The sequence below is a fragment of the Erpetoichthys calabaricus genome, chromosome 3 (genome assembly GCF_900747795.2).
Source record: "Erpetoichthys calabaricus chromosome 3, fErpCal1.3, whole genome shotgun sequence".
In the NCBI taxonomy this organism is placed as follows: domain Eukaryota; kingdom Metazoa; phylum Chordata; class Cladistia; order Polypteriformes; family Polypteridae; genus Erpetoichthys; species Erpetoichthys calabaricus.
Window position 1 is genome coordinate 61,356,764 of NC_041396.2, and position 23,759 is coordinate 61,380,522.

The following is a 23,759-nucleotide window of genomic DNA, read 5'->3' on the forward strand; positions in this document are numbered from 1 at the left end:
ATAAAACATTTACTCCAGGTGCACTGGATTCAACAAAAAGAGAAAAAGAAAAAATGACTGATCAGTAAGTTAATAAAGATTACATCATTCCTTTCAATGCTGCAACAACACAGAACACAGTGATAATTAGAATATTCTACCCCGTTCACTTTTGTAGCTGCCTTTCAGACCAATCTATTTTCAGTACTTGTCTGAAGCTAATGAGGAATACCATGGAACACTGTCAAGTTTTGTCGCAAAAAGTTTAGGGCTGCTGAGAGTTTAACAAGGATGAGTTAATCCTTTTCAGTTATTGAACTGTTTGCCAAATTATTTTCATTTTCCATATTTTTAATATATGGTAATATAAAACTTTGCTTTCTTCCAAATATCAGATATTTTTTGAGAACATAATGCTTTTCAAGTTTGGACAAAAGCATATTTACTGAAACCTTAAACATTGTATCTGTTTACCTTGTGGAATTAATCTATGATTTAAAGAGCTGTTATGGGGCAGTGCAATTGATGGTACTATACAAAAGCACTTTACACTGTCCTCTCTCTTAACATTTTGTTCCTCCACCTGAATGGTTCTGAAGTTCTTTACTGTCATAATACGCATTGCTTTATGACCTGAACCCATTCTAAAAGAAAGTACCTTAACAAACAGTGCTAGCTGAAAGCCCAAGCCAGATTTGAAGAAAACATTCTGAACATGCACTCAGACTCACAGTGCTTATGTAATGCATGGGAAATTTTCCAAATTTAAGACTGCAAATCAAATTACCATGACTAATATGAACAAATACATAATTAGTTAGGTAAAACTGATGTTTTGGGATTCTTAGATAAATAATTATGTGTCTTCATGTGCGTAAAACAGTAAATAGCTATATCAACTGAATTTTTGCAGTCTGAAAAGCAATGCAATGTAAATTAAATCCATCTCATATAAGAGGCCATTTGTACCCTCATTACCTAAGCTGTTTAATCGTAAAAAGCAGTTAAACAAGAACTGTAACTAATAATCAAACAAATTAATGATAGTTTTATTTATTTTCCCACATGGTTTAGTGTATATTGTGCTGTATGTTTTTTTCAAATTGTTAGATATAGAAAACCAAATTAATGCCCCTTTGCTGAATAATAAAGTTAATTCTGAGCTTGAATGAATACATTTTCCATTTGTTTTTTGATATTCTGTGCAGCTTAAATAACAAGTATTCAGTTTATATTGCAGCATTTTGGAACCTTCTACAAACCTTTGTGTTTTTTACTATGAAATACTGTCATGGACACATTCCAAGGAAAACAGGTTAATGGCAGTACACTATTAAGGTTGAAAACAATCTTCAAGATTTGACGGTTCTCTGAATAGGAATATGGCTCTGTCACTCTACCATGTTGGTACAAAAAGATTTATTAACTGGCACTTCCACAAAATACACACACTAAAGCAAAAAATACTTAAATAATGAATATATACACAGGTACCACATCAAAATATAATAATACCTCACACAGTGATAGATTACCTCCCACTTACTCTTCCTAAGAAGTTATTTGTATACCTTTGTTTCCACTGCTCAGGAATTTCTAATTTTTCAAAACAATTACTCTACCCCAATAAACAAATTCTTACCATAATTCATATAACAATTAACAACAATTTTATTTTATCCAAATACCTAAATAATTAAATTTTTTAATACAAACAGTCAAAGTCACAAATGTTTTCACTTTTTTTGTAAATTTAATTTTCCCCGGTAAAATCATTAATTTAATCCATTTATGAGTTACCTCTGTACACATGATTATGTTTCATCCAGGGCTCCTCCAGCTGGGGTACAAATGCTGTTTTTATGTTTACTTTGTCCATAGTCTTTGTTGCCAGTGTTGATGTTTTAGTTTCTTTTGTCAATGTGTATTGTGTTATGGTTCTTTTGTTTATAGGTGGTTCCCCAAGAGGCAGGGCCACCTTTCCATCACCGCAAGGTACTGAAACCCACCCTATAAAGGGAGATGTTATCCCACAGTACCTTACATTTTATTCAAATGCACTTGAAAGTTTGATAAGCGTTTCTTTTCAAATTTTCTGTTTTCTTGTTGTTTTTTTGGGATATTTTGACCATTTGCTCTATTCTTGACCACTCTCTAGATTTCATATTGGGACTTTGTTCGCCTTGGATTGCCTTGTGCCTTTTAAGGGAATTCCTTGTTGCCTTTTGTGCTCCACACAATTTTTTGTTAGTATAGAGCATTTTTCTGTGAAGTATGAATCTTTTTATTTATAAAAACTGTATGTTTGCCCTTGTTACTAGCCGTGTTTTATGGTTTCCTCCACTAGCAGGCATTTTTGGAGATACCTCAAGGCTTTGTGTGCTTTCCTTCAAGGCCCATGCCATTTTGGTGCTTCTGAAGCTTAACACAAATTACCTACAGGAATGGAGTACACTGAACAACACAGCCTGGGAAAGCTATTGTAAACAAAACAAAATGTAAATATACATTTCTTTCTGATGCATTATAAACAAACAATTAAGGGATTTGTATTTATTTTTAAAAAATATGCCAAAACAAAATACAGAACTGTGAGCTAAAACCATTCAATGTTCAGTGAAAACAAAACCAATAAACATTAACTGCATCTAATGTATTCATCCACTAATATATTATAATCTTGTGATGTTTTAATACTTTTATTTTTTTCATATACTGTTAGTGACAAAAGACCCCCGTGACCCTGTGTTCGGATTCAGCAGGTTGGAAAATGGATGGATGTTAGTGACAAAATCCTCTTTCACAGACTCTGCTGTTGTTGAATCAAGTGATAATCTTGCAAGAACAAAATGTTTTAACTAAATATCTAAAACATACTGCTAAACTTGAAAATATTTTAAATAGATTAATTTTTATAACATCTTCCTACATAAATTATTCGGAAATTTATAGTATCATGGGCAATGTTCCCTCTAAGGAACAAGGGCATGTGTGCAAAATATATTTTGTGTGGGCGGTGCTCTGAAACGACTTGTACAAGGTAATATGTATGTTTAAGCTTGCAATTTACATATGTGGTGAAGGCCTGTATTGTGATAAATTAATATGTATGAAACTTTATTCATTTACCGCCCAGTTACTGTATACAGAAACTTAAGTACAAACAAGATACATGTAGCTAACAAACTATCAAGTCAACTAAGTGGCAGTGGCACTACCAATAATCAGTTATTAACATAACGATAATACAATATCAACCATGTTCTTAAAGTTGAAACACAACAAAACAACAGTTTTATATATGATAGAGTTAAAAATCTTGCTTGATAAAATTAACAAGGTGGTTATTACAACTTTTCATGTCTAATTTTACATTCCTTCCACACGTTATACGTTTTGTGCAAATCCACAGTTTTTCCAGTATTAAAATATAATTTTATTCGCATAAGATGATCCAAATGAGTAACGTCAAGCCTGCTTCGTGTTTTCACTTTAACACTATTCATGAGGCTAAAACCTCGTTCACAATCAGCACTGGATGCTTGAAAAGTACAGCAAATATCGATTAACATTGCGAGTGAGCTAAATTGTTCATCATTTAAAGTTACTCCTGCGATTTCAGGTAGCGAATTTATGGTACCAGATTTCAGTTTCTCTCTGATCTGAATTTTAAAGTCATTGTATTGAGTAATAATCAACTCATCATTTGTTGTACGTAACAAATCTTTATACTTTATGCAGAGTTCTTTATCTCTTTGACACCAAAATCAAATGCACAGTTTTTCAAACCTGTGGGATCAAAAGCTGACCAAAATTGTAGTTCATCTGCTGGAAATCTTACCTTTTAAGTGATCACAGACTGATCGTATGAACTGTGTGATTTGTCTTGTGTCAATGCCTTCATTTTCACTCAAAATTTGCTTGGCTTTTCATTCCAGTAAACATTCTCACCCAGATATTGTGCTTTCAATTTACAGATTTTAGAAAAGCAAAATTGATGTGCTTCAATTGGTGATAAATTACTTCGTTGTAATAACATGGATAAATTAGCTAATTCAGTTAAAACAGCATTGCTGTATACAGAGCAATCTGATACAGTGGATCTCGTAATGATTTCAAAACATAATTACAAACAGGATCATTGCAATCTTGCACTTGTTCTTCACAGTATGCAGCTAAAACATCAAGATTTTTAACAAAAGTACTGACAGCAAAGTGACGTGACAACCAACGAACTTCATGAATTGGTCAAAAAGAAATTACATCCATATCATTTACATTTCCCAATTCTTCAAGTGCACCTTTTTTAACTGAAGATCGACTAAATAAAGTATAAACAGTACGCAACAGAATCTCAATATTTTTAAACAAACTAACATCCTTCCAAGAATCAGTAAGTGCCAAATCTTCTTGGTGAGCAACACAGTGCTGTTCAGCACGATGAGGAACCGTTGCCTTGAGTAAAGTGGCCAATCCCTTCCGACAGCCTAACATAACTGATGCCCCATCTGACGTTATCATAACCGTGCGGTTCATATCGAGTCGATAATCAGTGTAGTATTGTCTTATTGCTGCCTCAAGGGCTGAAGCATCACATGCTGTTAGCTGAATGATCCCACCAAAAACAGTTTTGTAAACACACAAATTTGTTGGACGATATTTAAGGTAGATGATTAGCATTTTATGTACTGTTACGTCAGTACTTTCATCAATGATGAGCGTGTGGAATGATGCAGCTCGAAGTTCTATAAATATGTTGTTTGTAACCACTTTGTTGATTGCTTCAACAAACTCAAAGGCGTAGTTCTTACTTCGCCAACTGTCTGGTATAGAAACATATTTTCCCATATGGTCGTGAATCATTTGCACTGACATCTAGCGTTCATCCTGATGGCAAGAAGGACATTATCCATTAAGATTCGAACTTGCTCCTTGCTTGATCGCTGGCGCTCGTTATGCTCAATTCGTTCTTCTCGCTCAGTACTTGTTTCAACCAGAAGACGTTTCAGGTCGATTCCATGCGAGCGATTGTACAAAATTTCAACATTTTCTAAGTGAATATACGACGTCGTAAATGTCGTTTACAGTAGTCAAGGTTCCACGTATCCCAACGCTTTCCGGTGACATATTCATTGTCTTTGTTAGCCTTATTACTTGAACTAGCAGCACAGAACTTACACTTAAGTCCATTCTCGTCTGAGTATTCATATATGCAACCTAATTCAACTGCAACATTCCTTGAATCTGGTGTATCTGTGGTTACTTTTACTTGTAACTATTCAGGCTTAAATGAATCTCGCGCTTTCTTATTTTGCACTCCTTTACCACTTGTTGTACATGTTTTTCTCTTCAACATTTTAAAATATTGACATGAAGGCTGTTAATTTAACGAAATCGACACGAATTTTAATTTAACGCACTACCGTATGTCTAGAGAAAGCAAACTGAGTGAAGTACAGTAGACAGTGCAGTGACTGATCACTCAACGAAATAAAATTTGATAGCTAATGTGGCTCGCTGGTTATTTACACTGATGATCTGTGCGTGGGATTACAAAATGACTGAGTGGCAGGTTTACAACTAGTGCGCAGCCGCACAGTTTAGAGGGAACATTATGGGGCCAAACGTGATTCTCAAACGAGAAAACTTCTGCTGAAAAGGCTACACTCACTGGGTTTCTTCCTAAAACACCTCTCCCCAATTTCTCCAGTCCATGCTCTTTAAACCACCAAGTTTTCAGGTAAAAAGCAAAAAAAAAAAAAAAACTGTATAATGGACATGACACTGAGAGAAAATAAAAAGCCAAAATTACAGTTATGAGTTCAGGAGTTCAGTGTAAGGTAACTGAAGCCTGATGATTAATACATTGTGATATTCATGGTTGCCTCCAGATATATATATATATATATATATATATATATATATATATATATATATATATATATATATAATATATACATACATACATACAGTATATATATGCTATGTCTGTTTCAGAAAGACTAAAACATCTAAAACAACAGCAATAACTTACCCTGTTTTTCCACATACACCATAATTAATACAGGTTACTTCAACTTTGTGTCAGTGACTAATTGTGTGTGTGAGTGTACTCTATAAAGGACTAGAGCATCATCCAGCTCCAAAAGATCCTGAAATAGATGTATTATTGGATGATAGAAGGACTGTTGTATTTCCCCTTCATAAGCTAAAATAGTAGGAAGTTAAAAAAAAATTCAATTTATACTAGGCAGATTCTGGTTAAAAAGAATTTTTTTTGTAATGCAGTAATTTAGGAACAATCAAACTCCCTAAAACCCTTCAACATTGGTAGAATTATGCATAAAACATGCCGTACCTGTGCAGTGCAGAAAACAGGCTGCTTGGACTGAGAAGAACGGGACCTTGGGGTAACATGGTTCCTCTTTCATTGACCCAATGCAGATATCCTCTTGTCATATCAGCCATGCCAATTGCCCTAGCTGAGCAGTATAAGAACTTGTAGCCATTTCTTTTTAAAGTAAAATGAGCAAAACACACATGTAAGTAGGAAGTTGCTGACAAAAAGAACTTAACAGTAAGTAACTTAACTTAAGTAAGTTACAGTAACTTAAGCAGTTTCAAGTACCATTAGTTTTTGAAAACTACTGAGGATATATATATATATATATATATATATATATATATATATATATATATATATATATATACATATATGCCTGAGAACACAGCAGATTGTGGGCTGTTTTAAAAAAACAGCTAAAGACTTTTATATTTAGGAAAGCATATTAACAAGAATCCTATAATTATTGTTGTTAAATCTGTGTTTTTATCTTGCCTTGCTTTTGTTTAATCTTTTTATGTTGCACTTTGAGATTTACTGCTAATGTAAAGTGCCCCTATAAATAAAATGCATTATATATATATATATTGTGGAAGATCAGCCTCGACACAGACAGGCAGACACCAATGTTCAAGCACATACACATTTATTTTATAATAACTATTTACAAAAGTCCTGCACACAACCCAGTGCCCCTGCACCACACCCCCTCAGTCCAGGCCTCCTTAACTCCTGTCCTTTCTTTGCCGCCTCCACTCCTCTCCTCCGAGCCTCGTCCTCTTCCACCCCACTCCAGCTGATGACTGGAGGGAGGCAGCCCCTTTTATCCCCACCCAGACGTGCTCCAGGTGCCCTCGAATGAGCTTCCTGCGGCACTTCCTGGTGTGGAACAAGTGCCGCATGAACACCCAGAAGCATTCCAAGTGTCCCCGGTATTCCTTTAGCCAGCACTTCCAGATGTGGCTTAAGTGTTGACGTCCAGGGCTCCATATTCTTCAGGGCACCACCTGGCGGTGGCCACAGGCCCCTATAGGGTTGAGCTTCAATGCTCAATTCCCGTGGCAACCACACAAACCAGTGCGGCTGCCCTCTCATGGTCCGGGGGAGGCATAGTCCCTCTCGCGGTCCTTCTCGCGTCCAGGCTGGGCACAGCCCCCAGCCGCCCGCCACAGTATATTTATATAGATTGTGATTTATTGAGGATTGAATTATTTATAAGTATAGTGGTTGTGGAGGTGCTTGTGCACATTATTGTCCAAATAAAATAATTTCTTGTACTTTTATCTGGTGTCTGGCGTCTGATCTGAGGGTTCAAGGGGACGACACTGCTCCCTATCTGTCACAGTGGCGTAGCCGGCAGGATTCTCTGGCTGTCGGTTTGGCAGAGGACCTGAGAAAAAATTTCTGCAGACAGAAAAACCCCAAGAAGACAGCGTCACGACACGCAGAACAACCGCCACAACCCCGATTTCCAAGAACGGAGGATCGACACTCATCATGGCCGACGCTTGGGATGACTTACGGAGTGGCCACACGGATCGGGAAAGGCCTCCGAAGAAAGTCGACTACCACGAGATATGTGCCGGGGATTTAATGGAAAACATATTTTTGTCCCATGCACATACCTCGGAGAAGGCCATCCGGAGGCTCTGCAAAAGACAGGAGAAAATCCCGAAGACGGTGGTGCGCTCCTGTTCAAGCCTACGAGCGAAACGGACTTCCGCATGTCGGGTGCTGGAGAGGGACACATGACCAAACCCGATGGATTGTGGGAAGGAGAAGGTCCGCGTCCTGCTGTTTACAACTTCGCCCAATAATTAACGGACTTGGACTTTCCTAAGGGGAAGGGGGAGGTGAGCGATGTACCACTCACCCCACGAAAAGGTAAGGAGGGCCAGGAAATGACTGATAGGTCCGCCAACAAATTAATACAGGCGGATCGCAGTCAGCCAAAGATGGCGACCCGGTCCTCTGCAAAAGAGAACTCCATTTCCCAGAAGCCTGGGCGCAGCCCAACAGAGCACGTGCCAGGAACAGGCGTGCTCATTGGCTCCCAGCCGGAAGGTAAGGCTAGTGATTGCTTGAGCCTGCCTCCGGCTGAGTTAAATAACATTATGGATGTGCGGGAGCTGGAGAAATTGCTCGAGCCCGTACACAGTTTCTTGCAGATGCTGACGGCAATAAAGAAGATAATTAAGGAACTGGGAGCGACGGCTGAAGCGCCTCTGAAAAGGGTGGAGGAATACCTACGGCGGTTTAGTCGGGAGTCTCCCGTATTAATAGATTTGGCGGTACAGGTATTACCGGTACTGTACAGGAAAAAGGGACGCAGAGTGACATGGGCCCACGTTTAATAAATAGCAAGTGTCAAGTAGCTGCGAGCCCTACAAAACATTGTGGTGTAATGACCGAGTGTCCGTTGGAAGGATCATTTGAGCCGGAGCAGCTGAATAGTGCTGTCTCCCAGAACGAAGCGATCCTAAAGACAGTAGAGCCAGTTATTTACAAGGTGAAAGGGGTACAGACAGTAAAGAGGCTCTCTTATACTCATAGAGAGACTGTTTCCAGCATCGCAGAGGGAGAATACCAGGAGGACAGAGGCTATGTTATGAATGTCGCCGGCCGGGCCACATTTGGCAAAATTGTCCTTGGAGAACAGGAGATAAGGTGTCTCACTGGTTTAATATTCCCCCTAGGTTCTCCAGGGAATACGTTTCACAAAATAGCCAAGGTCCGACCAGAAACTGCTCCTGGAGGAAGACGTTCCCTCACGGGACTAGACGCTTCGAACCACAGTTCTTCGCTGAGGGGGAAGTATTGTGATATATGGCCAGCAGTTTGTCTCGGCCAATACCCCCAAGCCGCCAGATGGAGCCCTCCCTACAACATGGAGGTGTCCCGAATTCCAGCAGGGCCTCATGGACATTGGAGTTTTAATGCACAGCCCTGCTGGATACCATGGGGGCCGCTCCAGGGAGGCCCAGGGACTTCTATTTGCCTTATAACCCGGAAGTACTTCCTAGTCGAGGGGACAGAGGCAATGACGTACTTCCGGGCTGAAGAAAAGGAGTTTTACCCAACCCAGAAGTGTTATAAAGTCACATGGACTGAGGGACAGAAACACTTCCGGGTCAAGAAGTACAAAAGGACTATGGGTAACCCCAGCAGATCAAGCCGAGTTGGGAGGAAGGGTGACTGAGCTGCTGTGAGGTGTGGAGGAATTATTGATTGTGATTTATTGAGGATTGTATTGTTTATAAGTATAGTGGTGGTGGAGGTGCTTGTGCACATTATTGTCCAAATAAAATAATTTCTTGGACTTTTATCTGGTGTCTGGCGTCTGATCTGAGGGTTCAAGGGGACGACAGCGCTCCCTATATGTCACAGTATATAATTAAAGTGAATTTATCACCACATGTCCAAATTGACTAAAAAATATAGAACACTCAAAATTACTTAATTTCATTTGATGAAAAGGTATCTCTCAATAAAATATGAAATAGAAAACACAGTATTTGAAGCATGACATTAAAACAATTATTTCTTAGCTGTTCTGTCATAAATGTCATCTTTTTTGTGATCTTGAAGATAGCTGCTTAGTTACACATACAGTATATCTATTATAGTAAAAAACAAACATAACTATTAGGTTTAATGCATGATGAAAAATTAGGTTTCTGAGCCTGCACTATTCAGTGGGGAAAACAGTGATTGTTTTTTTTTTCTCTAGTTATTATGCATGAAAAAGTCAATAAAAATTTAGTCCCTCATTCTAGTAGCACATTTCTCAAAATATAATACATATATGCTTTCTTAACCTAGAAGCACAGCTTGATAAAGCATTCCCTTGGATTTCTATTAAATACCGGTACACTTACTGGCTAACTTTGTGATAAAGGCGAGCAATGCCTTGATGAGTCCAGTCCTTCCCAAGAGTTGGAAGAATGTGACCTAGTGTGTCAGATCTGCAGAGATAAATATATATATACCATATATATCATTGTATACTGTACCCTTATACCTGCACATGGGAAATTATTAATTTCAGTCTAAGTCCATGGAACTAGAAAACCATAGCACTTTATAACATATTTTAGTGAATATAAAAAAGATTTATTATGTTCAGATGATATGAAATATCAATGCATGAAATGTACTATTGATAATACCATTGAATGACCTTTATATGATTCATTTGAATGTGATTTAAAAAATCAATATATTTCAAAGGGGAAATACATACATTACAGTGGAATGTGGAAAAAACTGGAATATGCTGAGAAACAAAATATTAAGTTACTTAATTATTTTACATGCAAATAAAATTCTATACCTTGTAATGGTTCCATCAATGTCTGAAATGACAATTTTATCATCCCAGTTCCAAAGGTATATAGTACCTACACAGCGACAAGTGCCCTGGTACTGAGTGGTAACACTGAAAATCACATCATTAGGTCCATCCTTTAAATGTAGACTTCTCTAAAGATAAAATAAATTATATTTAAATATACATAGCATATGAAGCAAAATATATAGTTCATTCTAAAAGAAATTTTAAGGAAACATAAATTTTAATAGAATGGGTCTATTGCCTTACAATTTTGCTAATGCACAAGTTCAGAGAAATACATATTTGTGCCTTCAGAAAAGACACAAGGGCCACTAAATCTGTTACTTTCAATTAATTCATCCATGTACTATATATCTGCTTTTTCCTGGTAAGTCATATTCATTAAAGATACAGATGTTATTGTAAGTTAAGTGACAAGCAAATCACCACTCTATTTGTCCAACATTGTGACATCTCATTTAAAAAAGAGTGAGCAAGCGAATATATTCACTCAATGCCATGTTATGCTACTGTCAAATAAAAACAAAACTTGGCACAGCAGTTTTAAAAATAAGATATAAAATTACTTTTTATCCAATTTCGTTTATCATCTGTTCTCCTCAGTGGCTAGGCAATTGTAATATCAAAAATGTTGCATCTACCATCTTGCATCTAACATTTTGGGACTTTATATTATTTATATTAAAAAAAAAACAAAACATTCATGGACTTTTGGAATAGATTATCTGCTGTGAAGTTCTGCTGGGATTTCACTGAAACTTACAAGCTGGTCAGAAGTGAGCCTGAGAGTTTTTTTATATGTAACAACTGAAGAAGAAAAAGCAAGAGATTCTTGCTGAAGAGGGCTAGATTTTTTGGAAGTCCTAGGGTCTTCATCACTCGATGATGATTCATCTTTCAACCTAGAAAAGTAAACAATGAAAATAAACACATTTACTTTTACAGTATATGGCTATTACATACCTGCAGACTTCACAGTAACAGTTAAATTATGAAGCAGTTAAAAAGTCATCTTGATTAATTTTTGTGGGTACAATCACTTGAAATAGCATGGCAAAACATATTTGGAACATTATTATTTTAAAGCGCTGCCTCCCAGTAAGGAGTCCTGGGTTCGCTTCCCGGGTCCTCCCTGCGTGGAGTTTGCATGCTCTCCCCGTGTCTGCGTGGGTTTCCTCCGGGCACTCCGGTTTCCTCCCACAGTCCAAAGACATGCAGGTTAGGTGGATTGGCGATTCTAAATTGGCCCTAGTGTGTGCTTGTGTTTGTGTGTGTCCTGCGGTGGGTTGGCACCCTGCCTAGAATTGGTTCCTGCCTTGTGCCCTGTGTTGGCTGGAATTGGCTCCGGCAGACCCCCGTGACCCTGTGTCCAGATTCAGCGGGTTGGAAAATGGATGGATGGATGGAAGTTTTCATCAGTTTTCGTCACATTGTCAAAATTGTACATATTATGCATTCAATTACACCTGTACATTGTCTCAAAGTGAATTCATCAACAAATTACAGCAGGCAGAAATACAAAAATGCTTTTTGAAGCAAATTAAATTGTACTTAGAATTTAAAATACTTTATATTTATAAACAACTATAATACAAGGATTACAGTTACTCTTGAGACTCTCCCATTCAAAGTCAAGAAGGGCATTCAACCCAAAAAGAGATATACAATATGTATAAGAAAGTCAGTAATATTTAGAAGTTGTACTAGCAGAACTATAACACAAAATCAACGGGTAAGTGGCCAAATGTAGCATACAAGAATTGATGAGAAAAACTGGTTTAAACTTTCTTTGCAGAGGAACAATGATGATAATGGCAAGTGGATTTAAAACAGGGCTAAAGCAGCATGTAGTTAAAAAAAACTGTTAGATATACTGTATAAAAAACAAACTCAAAAACTAACAGGAAAGAAAGCGTCTGACCTGGTAGTCACAGTCATAGTGAGGCATTATGCAGGTGTATTACCATTGGTATATATAATTATTATAGCAATTATATAATTATTTAGCATTTTCTGAATAATTAATTTGATAAAAGTCCTCAGTTTTAGTTAGTGTGTCAGAGAGAGGATGTGCAGAATTGTTCATAATGACACTTTGCAATTACATTCAGAGAAACAGCTGTTAAGTACAGTCCCATCATATGCTTAAACCAAAACAAAAGTCTGAATTAAGCCTGAATTAAGTGGAGTCAGACACATCATATTCTACTTGCTTGTGTTAAAATTCTAAACAGATATTCTCTACAGAAGGCTGTGTATCAACATGTTTTGTTCAGAGGCATAAGGAGGATTAAATGTAGCATTTAATGCATTCTTATATAAAGCTGTTCTCAGAAGACAGGCTCAGAATACTAAAATGATTTAAGAATGTAATATTTACAAGGGATGTTCAAAAAGTTTCCGCACTTTTTTTTAACTCTATTTATTAAGAATTTCAAAAACAAATTACATCACTTTTCTACATAGTCACCTTCCTTTGCAATGCAATTTTCCCAGCGTCATACCAACTTTTTAATGCCCAATTACTACTCCTCCCACCATCACCATTTCCAAGGAAAATACGAATGTGCAGGAATTTTTTGAACATCCCTCATATATTCATAACCACACCTAGGTATTTAAATTTGTTAAGGCAAAAAAATAAAAAGATCCTTATAGTTTGTCTCAAAATATTAGTTCAGTAAAAAACTAAAACTTTAACATAGTATATAAGAGAAATCAAGCTAATTCAAAATCCAGGTCTTTGAGATGTTGGCAGCAAGTGCATTGAGGTTGCTGTATAGTCTTCTGTTAACACTGAATTGGAGAAGTACTAAAGAAAGTCTGGTTGAAAACTGAAGAAGTTTGTGTTTAGACAAGTCGAATGTTCAAAGATAAAGTGATACATTGTTGGAATGCTCATGTAAGCAAAAAAAACTTAAAGATGAGGAAGTGAATTACTGAATGGCAAAAATGGAGGTGGAAAAGTGATAAGCTGTGATAAAAAAGGTAAACTCTGTGAAATAAATTGCAAAAAAGCATCTACAGGCTTTAAGAGTATATAAAGAACAAAAAAACAAACATAAATGAAGAACTAAATGTAGTGAGTATGAAGTCCTGTTCAATGGACTATTACGACAGAAAGTAGAGGATACAAGACCATCTTGATGAAATACATGGAAAACTAGTTGAAAGAGGAGAAGAAGAAATACGATAATTTTAGGAGGAAACTGAAAGGACCTAGCTGTAGATTATTAAACATGAGGTTACAAAAGCACTAAAGATAGAAAAGAAAGTTAAAGCAGCACACCTTTGAATTGTTTTGGATATTTCTAGTTGTCTACATTGTTCTTGTATCTTAAGGGTTATCAGAATTTATCCAATGGATGCATTGATTTGTTTATGTTACATGTTTAAAGTATGGACTGCAGAACTGTGGTTACTGCTCCAGTTTCAGAGTTCTCCTCTGGTTTCCTTCCACATCTTAATATTTGTGGATTAAATGTATGGCAAAGATTTGGCCAATGTAAGTGGCCTTCACTTTACTCTTAATTCTCATAAGGCTCTTTTACAAATTCATGTTATTCTTACTTCACCTGAATTTGCCTTCGATAAAGCAAATACCTACTTATTTCCATTTTAATCTCAGATCAAAAATGCTCTGTATTAAAGTTGAGGTTACTTTACCAACTAAATAGTGCCACTAGTGCTTAAATTATAGTCTGCTGGACAGTTTACAGTTCTGTAAATAACTCACAAAATAGTTAAAACAAACACACAGGTTAACTTTCACAGCATGGAAGATTCTGTGTACGTGTGGCAGGCCAGTAGGGTTTTGTCAGAGATTTTGCAAAAGCAACTGTGTCTATCACATGGTAGAAATAAAGAAATTACAGATTTGAAATTTAAACAAGCAAAACAGCCTTGCACATTTTATTTCTTATTTAATGTGTCATGAATAGGACCTAGTAGGGGTTTAGTATTGTAACTCTACAGGAATGTTTCTTTTTATCCCATAGAAACTGACAAATTTCTTGAATTTTACTGTCATTTATTTTCTAATTCTCTAAATCCTGCTCTCAACTATAAAGATGATTTCCTGCATGGATTGCATCATATTAATTAAACAGATGACACAGTAACACTTTCTGAAATAATTGAACAGTTAATGAACTCTAAAAGGGTGCCAAGTTGTAATACCTGCCCACTACTATACTGAATCCTACTTAGCATTCTAAAATCTAACCCCCAACCAACCTCCAAACACCCCTTCCATTTGCCTCAATCTGCTGTTTCCATGTCCTAATTGGGGCTGATTTGATTCAAACATGTGGACACTGTTCAAGGTAGCTCTTGAAGTCACCTATCTCTTTCACAGCCTAAGCTTCACTCATCATTCTATCTCTGTGGTTCACTAGATTATAAAAGACCCCGATTTCTCCTCCTTCCCTTTCATAACTAGGTACAGAAGATTTATCAGTAAACCTCTGCTGCACCACAGGGACAACTTTTTTATTTTATTTCTGATCTTGCCCTCCTCCCCAGAATAATTTGTTTGTTTTTTTTACTTATTTATTTTTATCATTTTTTTAACTAATTGACAAAAAAATACTGTGAATGTAACAGTGAAAAATGATGGAAATAAATGATGGAGATTTTTAAATTCAATTATAATCGCATACTAAAGTTATATCCATCCATCTAATTTCAAACCTGCTTAAAGCAGTTCTTGAGAAAGTGTAGTAAAGTTTCAGAAACACTTTTTTAAATGTTTTTAAAAATATGACTTTTTCATTCATTCATTCATCCATCCAATTTCATCCTGATTGTATAAAGGTACCTTAAAGTATTTTATTAGTTTTATTATTTTATTAGTATTTTACAACATTGTAGTATTATAAATTTTTTTTCAACAAAAACTACATTATTGTATGTCATATATCTTTATATGCAACTGAATTATGTACATTAAAGAAGGCAAAGTATGAACTGAAATGGCTATATGAAGTTTGATAGAAGATTTTCATAAATGTAGGCAGTCAATATTTTGAAATGTACTAGTGAATAACAAACTGGAGAAGAATTGATGTAAACTTAGAGAACCAGCATTGCAAAGCAGCCTTACCCCAAGTTGTCTCAAAAATGTGCTGCTTCCTCAACTCATAAATGAATCTAAAGCATGTGTTTGAGCTTATGTTAAAAAAATAAATAGTAACCAAGTTACCAAGACAGAAAAACATAACAACAACTGCAAAAATTAGACAAATCTAGCACAGCAGACTATAAACAAGTTATAAGTAAATTTATCTCAGTTTTTCAAGTAGGTTAAGAGGATGTAAGTATTAGTTGTCATACAGTATAACATGCATACATTTTAACCTGTTACTATCTTATCTCGATGTAGCAGAACCCAAAAAAATAACAAAGCTTTATTCTTCTTGTTGCTGAATTGCTATGTTTTTCTTGAGCAGCACAGATGTGGAAAAATGGGTTCACTTAATAAGACCTTTACCAAAAATGGTAAACAAGATGAAGAGTACTACCTGCTTGAAGAGGTCCCAGGTGGTTCATTTCCAAAATGTCCTATAAAATTTCCAATATTGTCTGAACTGGATTCCTTATTAGATAAAAACATGCAATAAGGGGGAAAGTTACATCCTAATACTGTTCTTTCTTTCTATTTATACATACCATACATCTCATGTAAGATTTAAGTAACTTTCTCAGCAAACCTTCATTTAAACCTTTTGTTTTAGCAAATTGCATATCTTATATATTCACACTTTCAACTTTATTTAGATTAATTAAAAAATGCATACATTTAAATGATTCAAAGAAATACTGTAAATAATGTGAAATACTAACATACAGTAAATGATTAATTTGACAGCTATTATGGTATATCAATTTCTTTTAATGAAAAAACCTTTGTTAATTTTCTATTTTTAACCATAAAACAGCTAATTCCAAATTTTGAGAGTGACCACAGACAGTCTGTGACTTGACCATTTGGCACACATTAGTGTACTGATAAAATCAAAAATGTACAGAATGGACACTTGCAAGTTTTATAGCAACAGAAATTTTATAAGCAACTATAATACATATTCAACCTTCCAGGCTATTATTAATTTTTCTGCACTACAAAATTTTATGCTAATGTATTTACTTAGTGTATTTTTCTATTGATCAACACAAACAAAACCTTTTAAATCAAAGTTAAAGCAAAACTCTACATATTTGTCTTAATTAATTATAAGAAAAACTGACGCAACAAGTATTTACTTTTTTTTATTGTATGTCAGTCAATGCTTTTAAGTAAACTTCTTATTTAATCAGATTTGTCATGTACGGCATTCTATAAGCAAAGTCAGAAGTTAACAATGGTATAAATTACATTTCTCTTCTCTTATTTCTATTATGATGATTACTGTTTCCATGGCATTTAATAGGCGGAAGTTTGCATTTTTGCTCAATTTTAATTCACTTTCAACTCACTTGTTTATTAAAACTTTTAAGTATAATTTACTTTCCTTCGTTATACACATATCACACATCTTATGTTGCCACATTTCTTTCTGTTTTTTTTTTTTTACAATTTGTATACATACCTGCTTAACATTGCTGTTTCTCCCTCTCCAGGAAAACCACCATCGGCTTCCTTTCTTTGGCATTTTTTCCTTGATTATATTTTCAACCGTTGCCTGAGGTAAATGAAAGAAATAACTACCAGAAGGCAAAAAACTAAAGGCATGCAAAATAACTTTCAAACTAATAAATAAAATATCAACATACTGGAGATGAGCCAAAGATCTTTGAAAAACAAAAAGTGATGAAGTCAAAAGCACAAAAGACATAACTAAAGCATGAATACTTAAGAATGCAATTTAAACAAAATGAAAAAGAACAGCGATAAGAACAAAGACAAAAAGCAGAAAACAAAATATTTTATTAGTTGTTACATATATATCTTGTTTTAAAAATATAAAAATCAAATTAACAAATCTGTTCTAAGTAATATACAGTGAAAGAAAGAAAAGTAAAATACTGTTCAGTGCAGAATGCTGACATCCATAGTTATGCCGAAAACAAAAGTAATTGTATTTACCATGTTTTTCATTAGTTTGACTATATTTAACTACACCACCCCTTCATCCATTTTACTAACCCCCTACTATTAGTAAAATGTGGAATTCCATGCAACCAATGCCTCTCTTAGAAACATTAAGTGGAAATCGGGAATCACCCCTTGTTGGGATGCCAGTCCACTGCAGAATGTAATCATAAACATACATTCAAAATACACAGGCTAACAGGCATCTTTTATATTGTTGAATGGAAACCAGAGACCCTATGGAAGATTCCCACAGACACAAAACCTCAGCAAACACAATGAACCCTGCCCCTTGAAGTAACAGCACTAACCACTATGTAATACCATAATTTAATACCCTTTATAACTACGTAGCATAACATTTATCAATTACACTTTTTGTAGCTATACAAATACTAATATCATTCCTTAACATAAGTTTGCTAGGGTAAAAAAAAAAATCACTCTTTTTTATTTGAAGCATGAGTCTTTGTATATTTGTTTTCACAATTGTAATATAATACTTGGATAACAAATTTAGAATTTAAATACAATAAAGGTTAAAATATTTTAATGAACTACAGTAAGTGTATTTTATGAGACCAATCATTATACACCATGACCTGAAGAAGGGGCCTGAGCTGCCTCAAAAGCTTGCATATTGTAACTTGTTCAGTTAGCTAATAAAAGGTGTCATTTTGCTTCACTTCACATTGCATCCGTAATGGCTAATCCTACTACTAAGGATATTTCCTGATAGTTTCTCAGCAAGAGTTGTACTGATATTTGTATAACATTACAGAAAATAAAGAAAACTTGGCAAGCATACATTTGAAGCAAAATAAATACTATTTTATCCATTTTTGCAGTGTCTTTTTAATTTATATAACTGCTTCCACAATTTATTTCAAATCATTTATATTTACTTACCTTTGGCAGTGGCTTCTGGAATGCTTGCATTGACAGCATTAAGGGAGCTGCTGTTGTCCAGTTGTAATACCTCAAAGGAGGGAAAAATACTGTTATTTATAATAAGCTGCAAGTTATCATGTTATGTGGATAATTTTTAGCAGGGACATTATTTTAATGTACACTATAAAGATAAATATGTGAATATATAATGTATACAGTGTACCTATTTTGGATGCATTAATTGGATTTAGTAATGCTTAAAAATGTATCTGGTAGGCAACTTTCCATACATAACTTCAAAATACAAAGAATAAATACAGTAAATACCAGTTACTAAAGCCATTTGAGTGACAGGGAAACAAAGGCAGACACAGCTGAGGACATATTGCATCTGTGGTTATTCAGTAACAAAAAACTGAATGCTCAGAGTGAAGCATATCTGTTCCTGCCAGACATCTCCATTGGGAATAGAAAAAAAAACATTTCACCCTTACCATTTAAATCATGCTACAATATTGTATCATTCAAATTTTATAGCTATTAGAGTTATATTTAACTGGCATACCATTTGCAGGAAAGTGTGATTTTTTCCAATATGTTTTGAAAAAATTCTCAAACTGCTTAAAGGATCTTGATTTTCACACAGATCTGGAGAACTGCAGATAGGGCTAAACTTTCTAAAATAAATTACTCTAAAACAAAAGGTGCCCCATGAAGTGTACAAAATTTTGGTAGTTGGACAGTCAAAGTTAAGACCGAGAGAGAGAAACAGAGAACATAATATAATTAGCATGGCTGCATAACATAAAAGGGACAGTCCAAAATGAAAGGTGGCCCACAATTCTGGAAACTGTTTGTAAACACTGAGTGAGTTATGACTAAGCAAGAAGCCCTTAAATGCATACAAATGACACCTAAATTTTATCACTGCTCCAGGTGGCTTTTGTGAAGTAATCTCATGGGTGAGGAGATGATTAGGTAGGCATCTGAATGTGGCAGATGGAGAGAGTTTAAAAAAAGGGTAATTGTGTAGTGAAAGTGAATGGTGGAGGGAAGGAGCCTGGCTGAACAGGTGAACAGATTCATGTTCACAGTTTTTAAAAAGTTTTTCATCATTTTGGAATCTTTTACACATCTAGAGATGTATAGCATTATGTGTCAAGTTATATATCTAACAAACCTGCTATATAAATAAAATGAGATTATAGAATATTTAATATAAATAGTAATTAAGAATAAAAAACTGTCAGATTAAGTAAAACATACTTATAATTTGCATTTACATAAATTAATTAAATATATTTGAACCAATTTACCTTAACAAAAGGATAAGTGTTGGTGCCTTTGTCTGTGTGTCTGTCTGGTTGCTATATCTCTGTTATTCCAAAAAGATTGTGCATCAAAGACATTTTTAGTAATATAATTCTTTGCATTTGTCATTCCAAAAGATGGTGCATGGCAATCATTAACATGGCTTTTACAAATCCCATACCAAATGACAAATAACAGATTGATGGGCATTGCATTGGTGCACTGTAACCATTAACACTGAGGTCTACATTGATTACTTAGATTTCAAACGGCCTTAGATGGTAGCACAGCTAGTTACAGAATAAGTTTATAAACATTAATAATAGGACACACTTACTTGCTTCCTATTTTCACCACAAGATTTGGATCATCAATAATTGCTGGGTTTTCAGAAAAGATTTGGTATGTTACTAATTTTTCTTGAAACTGTTCTGCAAAACATTAAGTTAAGGACACTGTCTTAAGTCATAAACTTTGCATGAACTAACTTTTAAGATGTCTCAAATAAAAGAAGAATCACCTTTCTTCAGTGTGCGCTTTAAAAGAAGGCACAAGAAATGTAAAAAGTACAGCTAACCCTCTACAATCATAATTTGAAATAAAAATACAGACTGAAGGCTGGATAAAATATTGAAGAGGCTGACTCCTCTCTTTTATATGCACTTTTAATTTAAGAGTGAATTGACTTCTTTTAAGAAATAATTTGCACAATTTAAAAAATGTACAGGCATCTGGCAAGCAGTTTTGTAGTGAGTAAAGTACAACTGTGCTAAACATAATCAGACAAATTGCCTGTTTAATTCCAACTGGATCAGAGTTATAATCATATTAATCACTTTTGAGTGGCTAAATAAGGTACATAAATTTTCTCTTTTAAATATTATTTCAGCAACACTTGTTTTAAAGGACAAGAAACTTAGATTTTAGACCTGAGCATCAGTGTGCATGTCTAACCTCTAGGACTGACAACAGATTACACTAAAGTTAGGAGCCTCAGCAATGTAGTCTGAGCATATAATCATTTTGCAAGAATCAATCAGGAGTTCACCAGGAAGCTCCCAGCCAGCAGATATAGAATAATGTTATAAAGCTGTTTTTGACTGAGCAGGCAGCCAACTATTCTGGATGGGATCCAACAGGTAGAGAGCAGATTCACACCCACAGTCACAGTCTTCAGTACCAAAAATGAATTAACTACACAAACATAAATAATGATTTTTCTTTGGATTGTAGGCAGGTACACATATGGATGAAAGGACAGGAGACAATTCAGCCAGAATTTCATATCTGTGTGAACGTCAGTATTTATTGCATATGTATTATATTAGTATTTGTTATTAAAAAGTAAAGGTGTTCCAGTTAAAATAATGTTAAAAATAATCAAGAGAAAAATTCGTTTTTGAGATAAAAATGAGTAAGAAAAAAACTTACATTTAGAACTATACTTATTATTGTGGTAAGGCAGCATTGTAACGTGGTGCTCATACACTCTTTAAAAATGTTATTTTATCTAAATTCCAGCAAAGTAATGTATTTGTACTGTATGTAAGTGGTACAATGTAAAATTCTTACTATGCTTAAAATAAACAACAACAAGATTTGTTTCAATAGCATAATAAAGAATCAATATAAATCAGTATATGACAACTTAATTTAATTTAAAATCTTGCTCTTTTTTCATTCTAATATATAATCATACCATTCTGAAGCAGTAAAAAACTTAAAACTATTTTAAGTAAAATTTTACCTTTAGTTATTTCTTTGTTTTCAATCAGGCCTCCACAGAGGGAAACAGCAATTGAAGGCAAATCTGCTATTTGATCAGAGAAGCTTTCAACACCACTATCCATTCCAGAACTACCAACAGACTGTGGAGACTGGTTTGCTGACCTGACACCATAATCAGAATAAGTATAATTTCTGCCAGGAACATTTGCATCACTAGAATTAAAGAAGTATAAGTTAAAAACAGTATATTTCAATTAAATATTGATAATGAAAATTTACTCTGGATGAAATGCGCCCCAGGAGCATCAGGCACATGATAGGAACCAATTGTGAATAGAGTGCCATCACTAGGCCCACTCTTGCATATAACCCAAACTGAAAACAGTTTAGCATCACTTTATAACACATAATATGGGGGTGGTGTGGGGATGGGTTTACCAGAGTATACACAGAAAAACTATGCAGGCACAGAGACAATGGGCTCTTGAAATCATTTTAGTTTTTATTGCAATTCTTTTTTCTCTCACCTGGCCTTTATTTTATATGGGGAACAACATCTCACTGTGCTTTACACATACTGATACAGTATAATAGTGTACAGGTATTTTTTTATATTTGTGACCAGACAGGTGGAAGGACATTATCAGAATCACCTGGGGAGTTAGAGGCAAGGGTTGAACCAGCAAACCTAATATTTAAGGCTGAAAAATTAGACAATGGACTAAACTGCCTCATTATTATTCAAGACTAGACAAGACTGTTATACCAATATTAGCAACTAAGAAAGGAAGATGTTATGTATTGTTACACACTAATGACAAATAAAAAAAAATCCGTAGTATGGCAACGCATTTTAAAAGCTCAAACTAAACCCTAGAAACAAAATGGAAATTGAGGCAATTGTTATTTTAGAATACATCTATTAAACACAACAACAATATTTAAAATGACAAATGTGTCATTTTTATTTTAATGAAATGTAATGACCAAAAGTTGATTTACTTTTTTAATAAAGCACAAAGAAATTCAATGAATTTGTAAAAGTTGTCAAATGAGAGAGAGAACTAAGTTTAACATGACAATGGAGAAAACTGTTATACAGCCTTTTGTTTTTTGCAAGGAACACAGATGTCACAAAATAAATAGTTTATAGCTGTTGACTTGAAAAGACAGCACAGGATAGAAACAGAACTTAGGGAAGTCATAAGCATTGTAGTGATTTACTCATCATGGTGGCAAAGCTGGTTAAGTATACTGGTTGAACTTAACCTCAGTAATTATAGTTATCCAGGAAAGAGAAAATAGCCACCTAGGAATAAAACATACATTTTCCTCCAAGAAGACAACAGAGAAGGTGCACCTGGTAGGTACCTGGAGTGCCTGACTCTTCTTATAGAAATAGGGACAGATCACCAATGTTTAGCATGTGGATATAGTACAGTACATAGGTGCTAACTGAGGACTGCACAGAGCTCCATCTCAGGAAAATAGGTATTATAATACCCTTTTAAACTCATCAGATTGCAAAACATAGTAACTGAGTAGAAGAAGTGAGACAGTGTTTTCTTTTAGGTGTTATGAACACCTGGGTGGAAGGAGGTATTCAGAGATTAATTCCAATTCAGGGAAATTAAACAGAACAGAACAGTCAGTGTTTAAATGGAATGGCAAATGTATAGGCGGAAGACAAGCCTAAGTTCTAATACTAGAGAGGACACCCACAAAGAGAAACAAAAAAAAAAAAGAAAATCCGGAAATCCTAATAACAACTTGTGTTGCTTTACCATTAATGACTGTGCCACAATATTTTGATCACAAATGATATTCAACATTAGGATACCAACTGCTTCATGGTGTCATCTTAAAGAGTCGTAGTAAGAACGGCATTACAAGGTCTGCAACCACGTGACTAGCAACAGGGTCACTGATAACAAAACATGATAGCACCCACAAAACAACATACAAAACGGTGGCCACCATAAGACAAAACAACAACAAAATGGTACTACAATGATGTTTCTGTCATAACACTAGAATAAATGAACAACAAAAAAAAAATA

At 35.0% G+C, this 23,759-nt stretch overlaps 1 protein-coding gene across 3 annotated transcripts in view; it reads right to left on the minus strand.

Annotated features, from left to right (window-relative positions):
• The window catches only part of lpin1a (lipin 1a), a 104,126-nt gene that overhangs the window by 8,477 nt on the left and 71,890 nt on the right, over positions 1–23,759 (minus strand). For all 3 annotated transcript variants that reach the window (XM_051924918.1, XM_028796850.2, XM_028796849.2), the window contains exons 10-18: positions 21,719–21,912; positions 20,309–20,402; positions 18,679–18,748; positions 17,267–17,359; positions 16,199–16,272; positions 11,440–11,578; positions 10,656–10,804; positions 10,201–10,287; positions 6,338–6,490 (exon numbers count right to left, since the gene is read on the minus strand). In XM_051924918.1, coding sequence (XP_051780878.1) covers positions 6,338–6,490; positions 10,201–10,287; positions 10,656–10,804; positions 11,440–11,578; positions 16,199–16,272; positions 17,267–17,359; positions 18,679–18,748; positions 20,309–20,402; positions 21,719–21,912 — 1,053 coding nt within the window. The remainder of the gene's footprint in view (positions 1–6,337; positions 6,491–10,200; positions 10,288–10,655; positions 10,805–11,439; positions 11,579–16,198; positions 16,273–17,266; positions 17,360–18,678; positions 18,749–20,308; positions 20,403–21,718; positions 21,913–23,759) is intronic.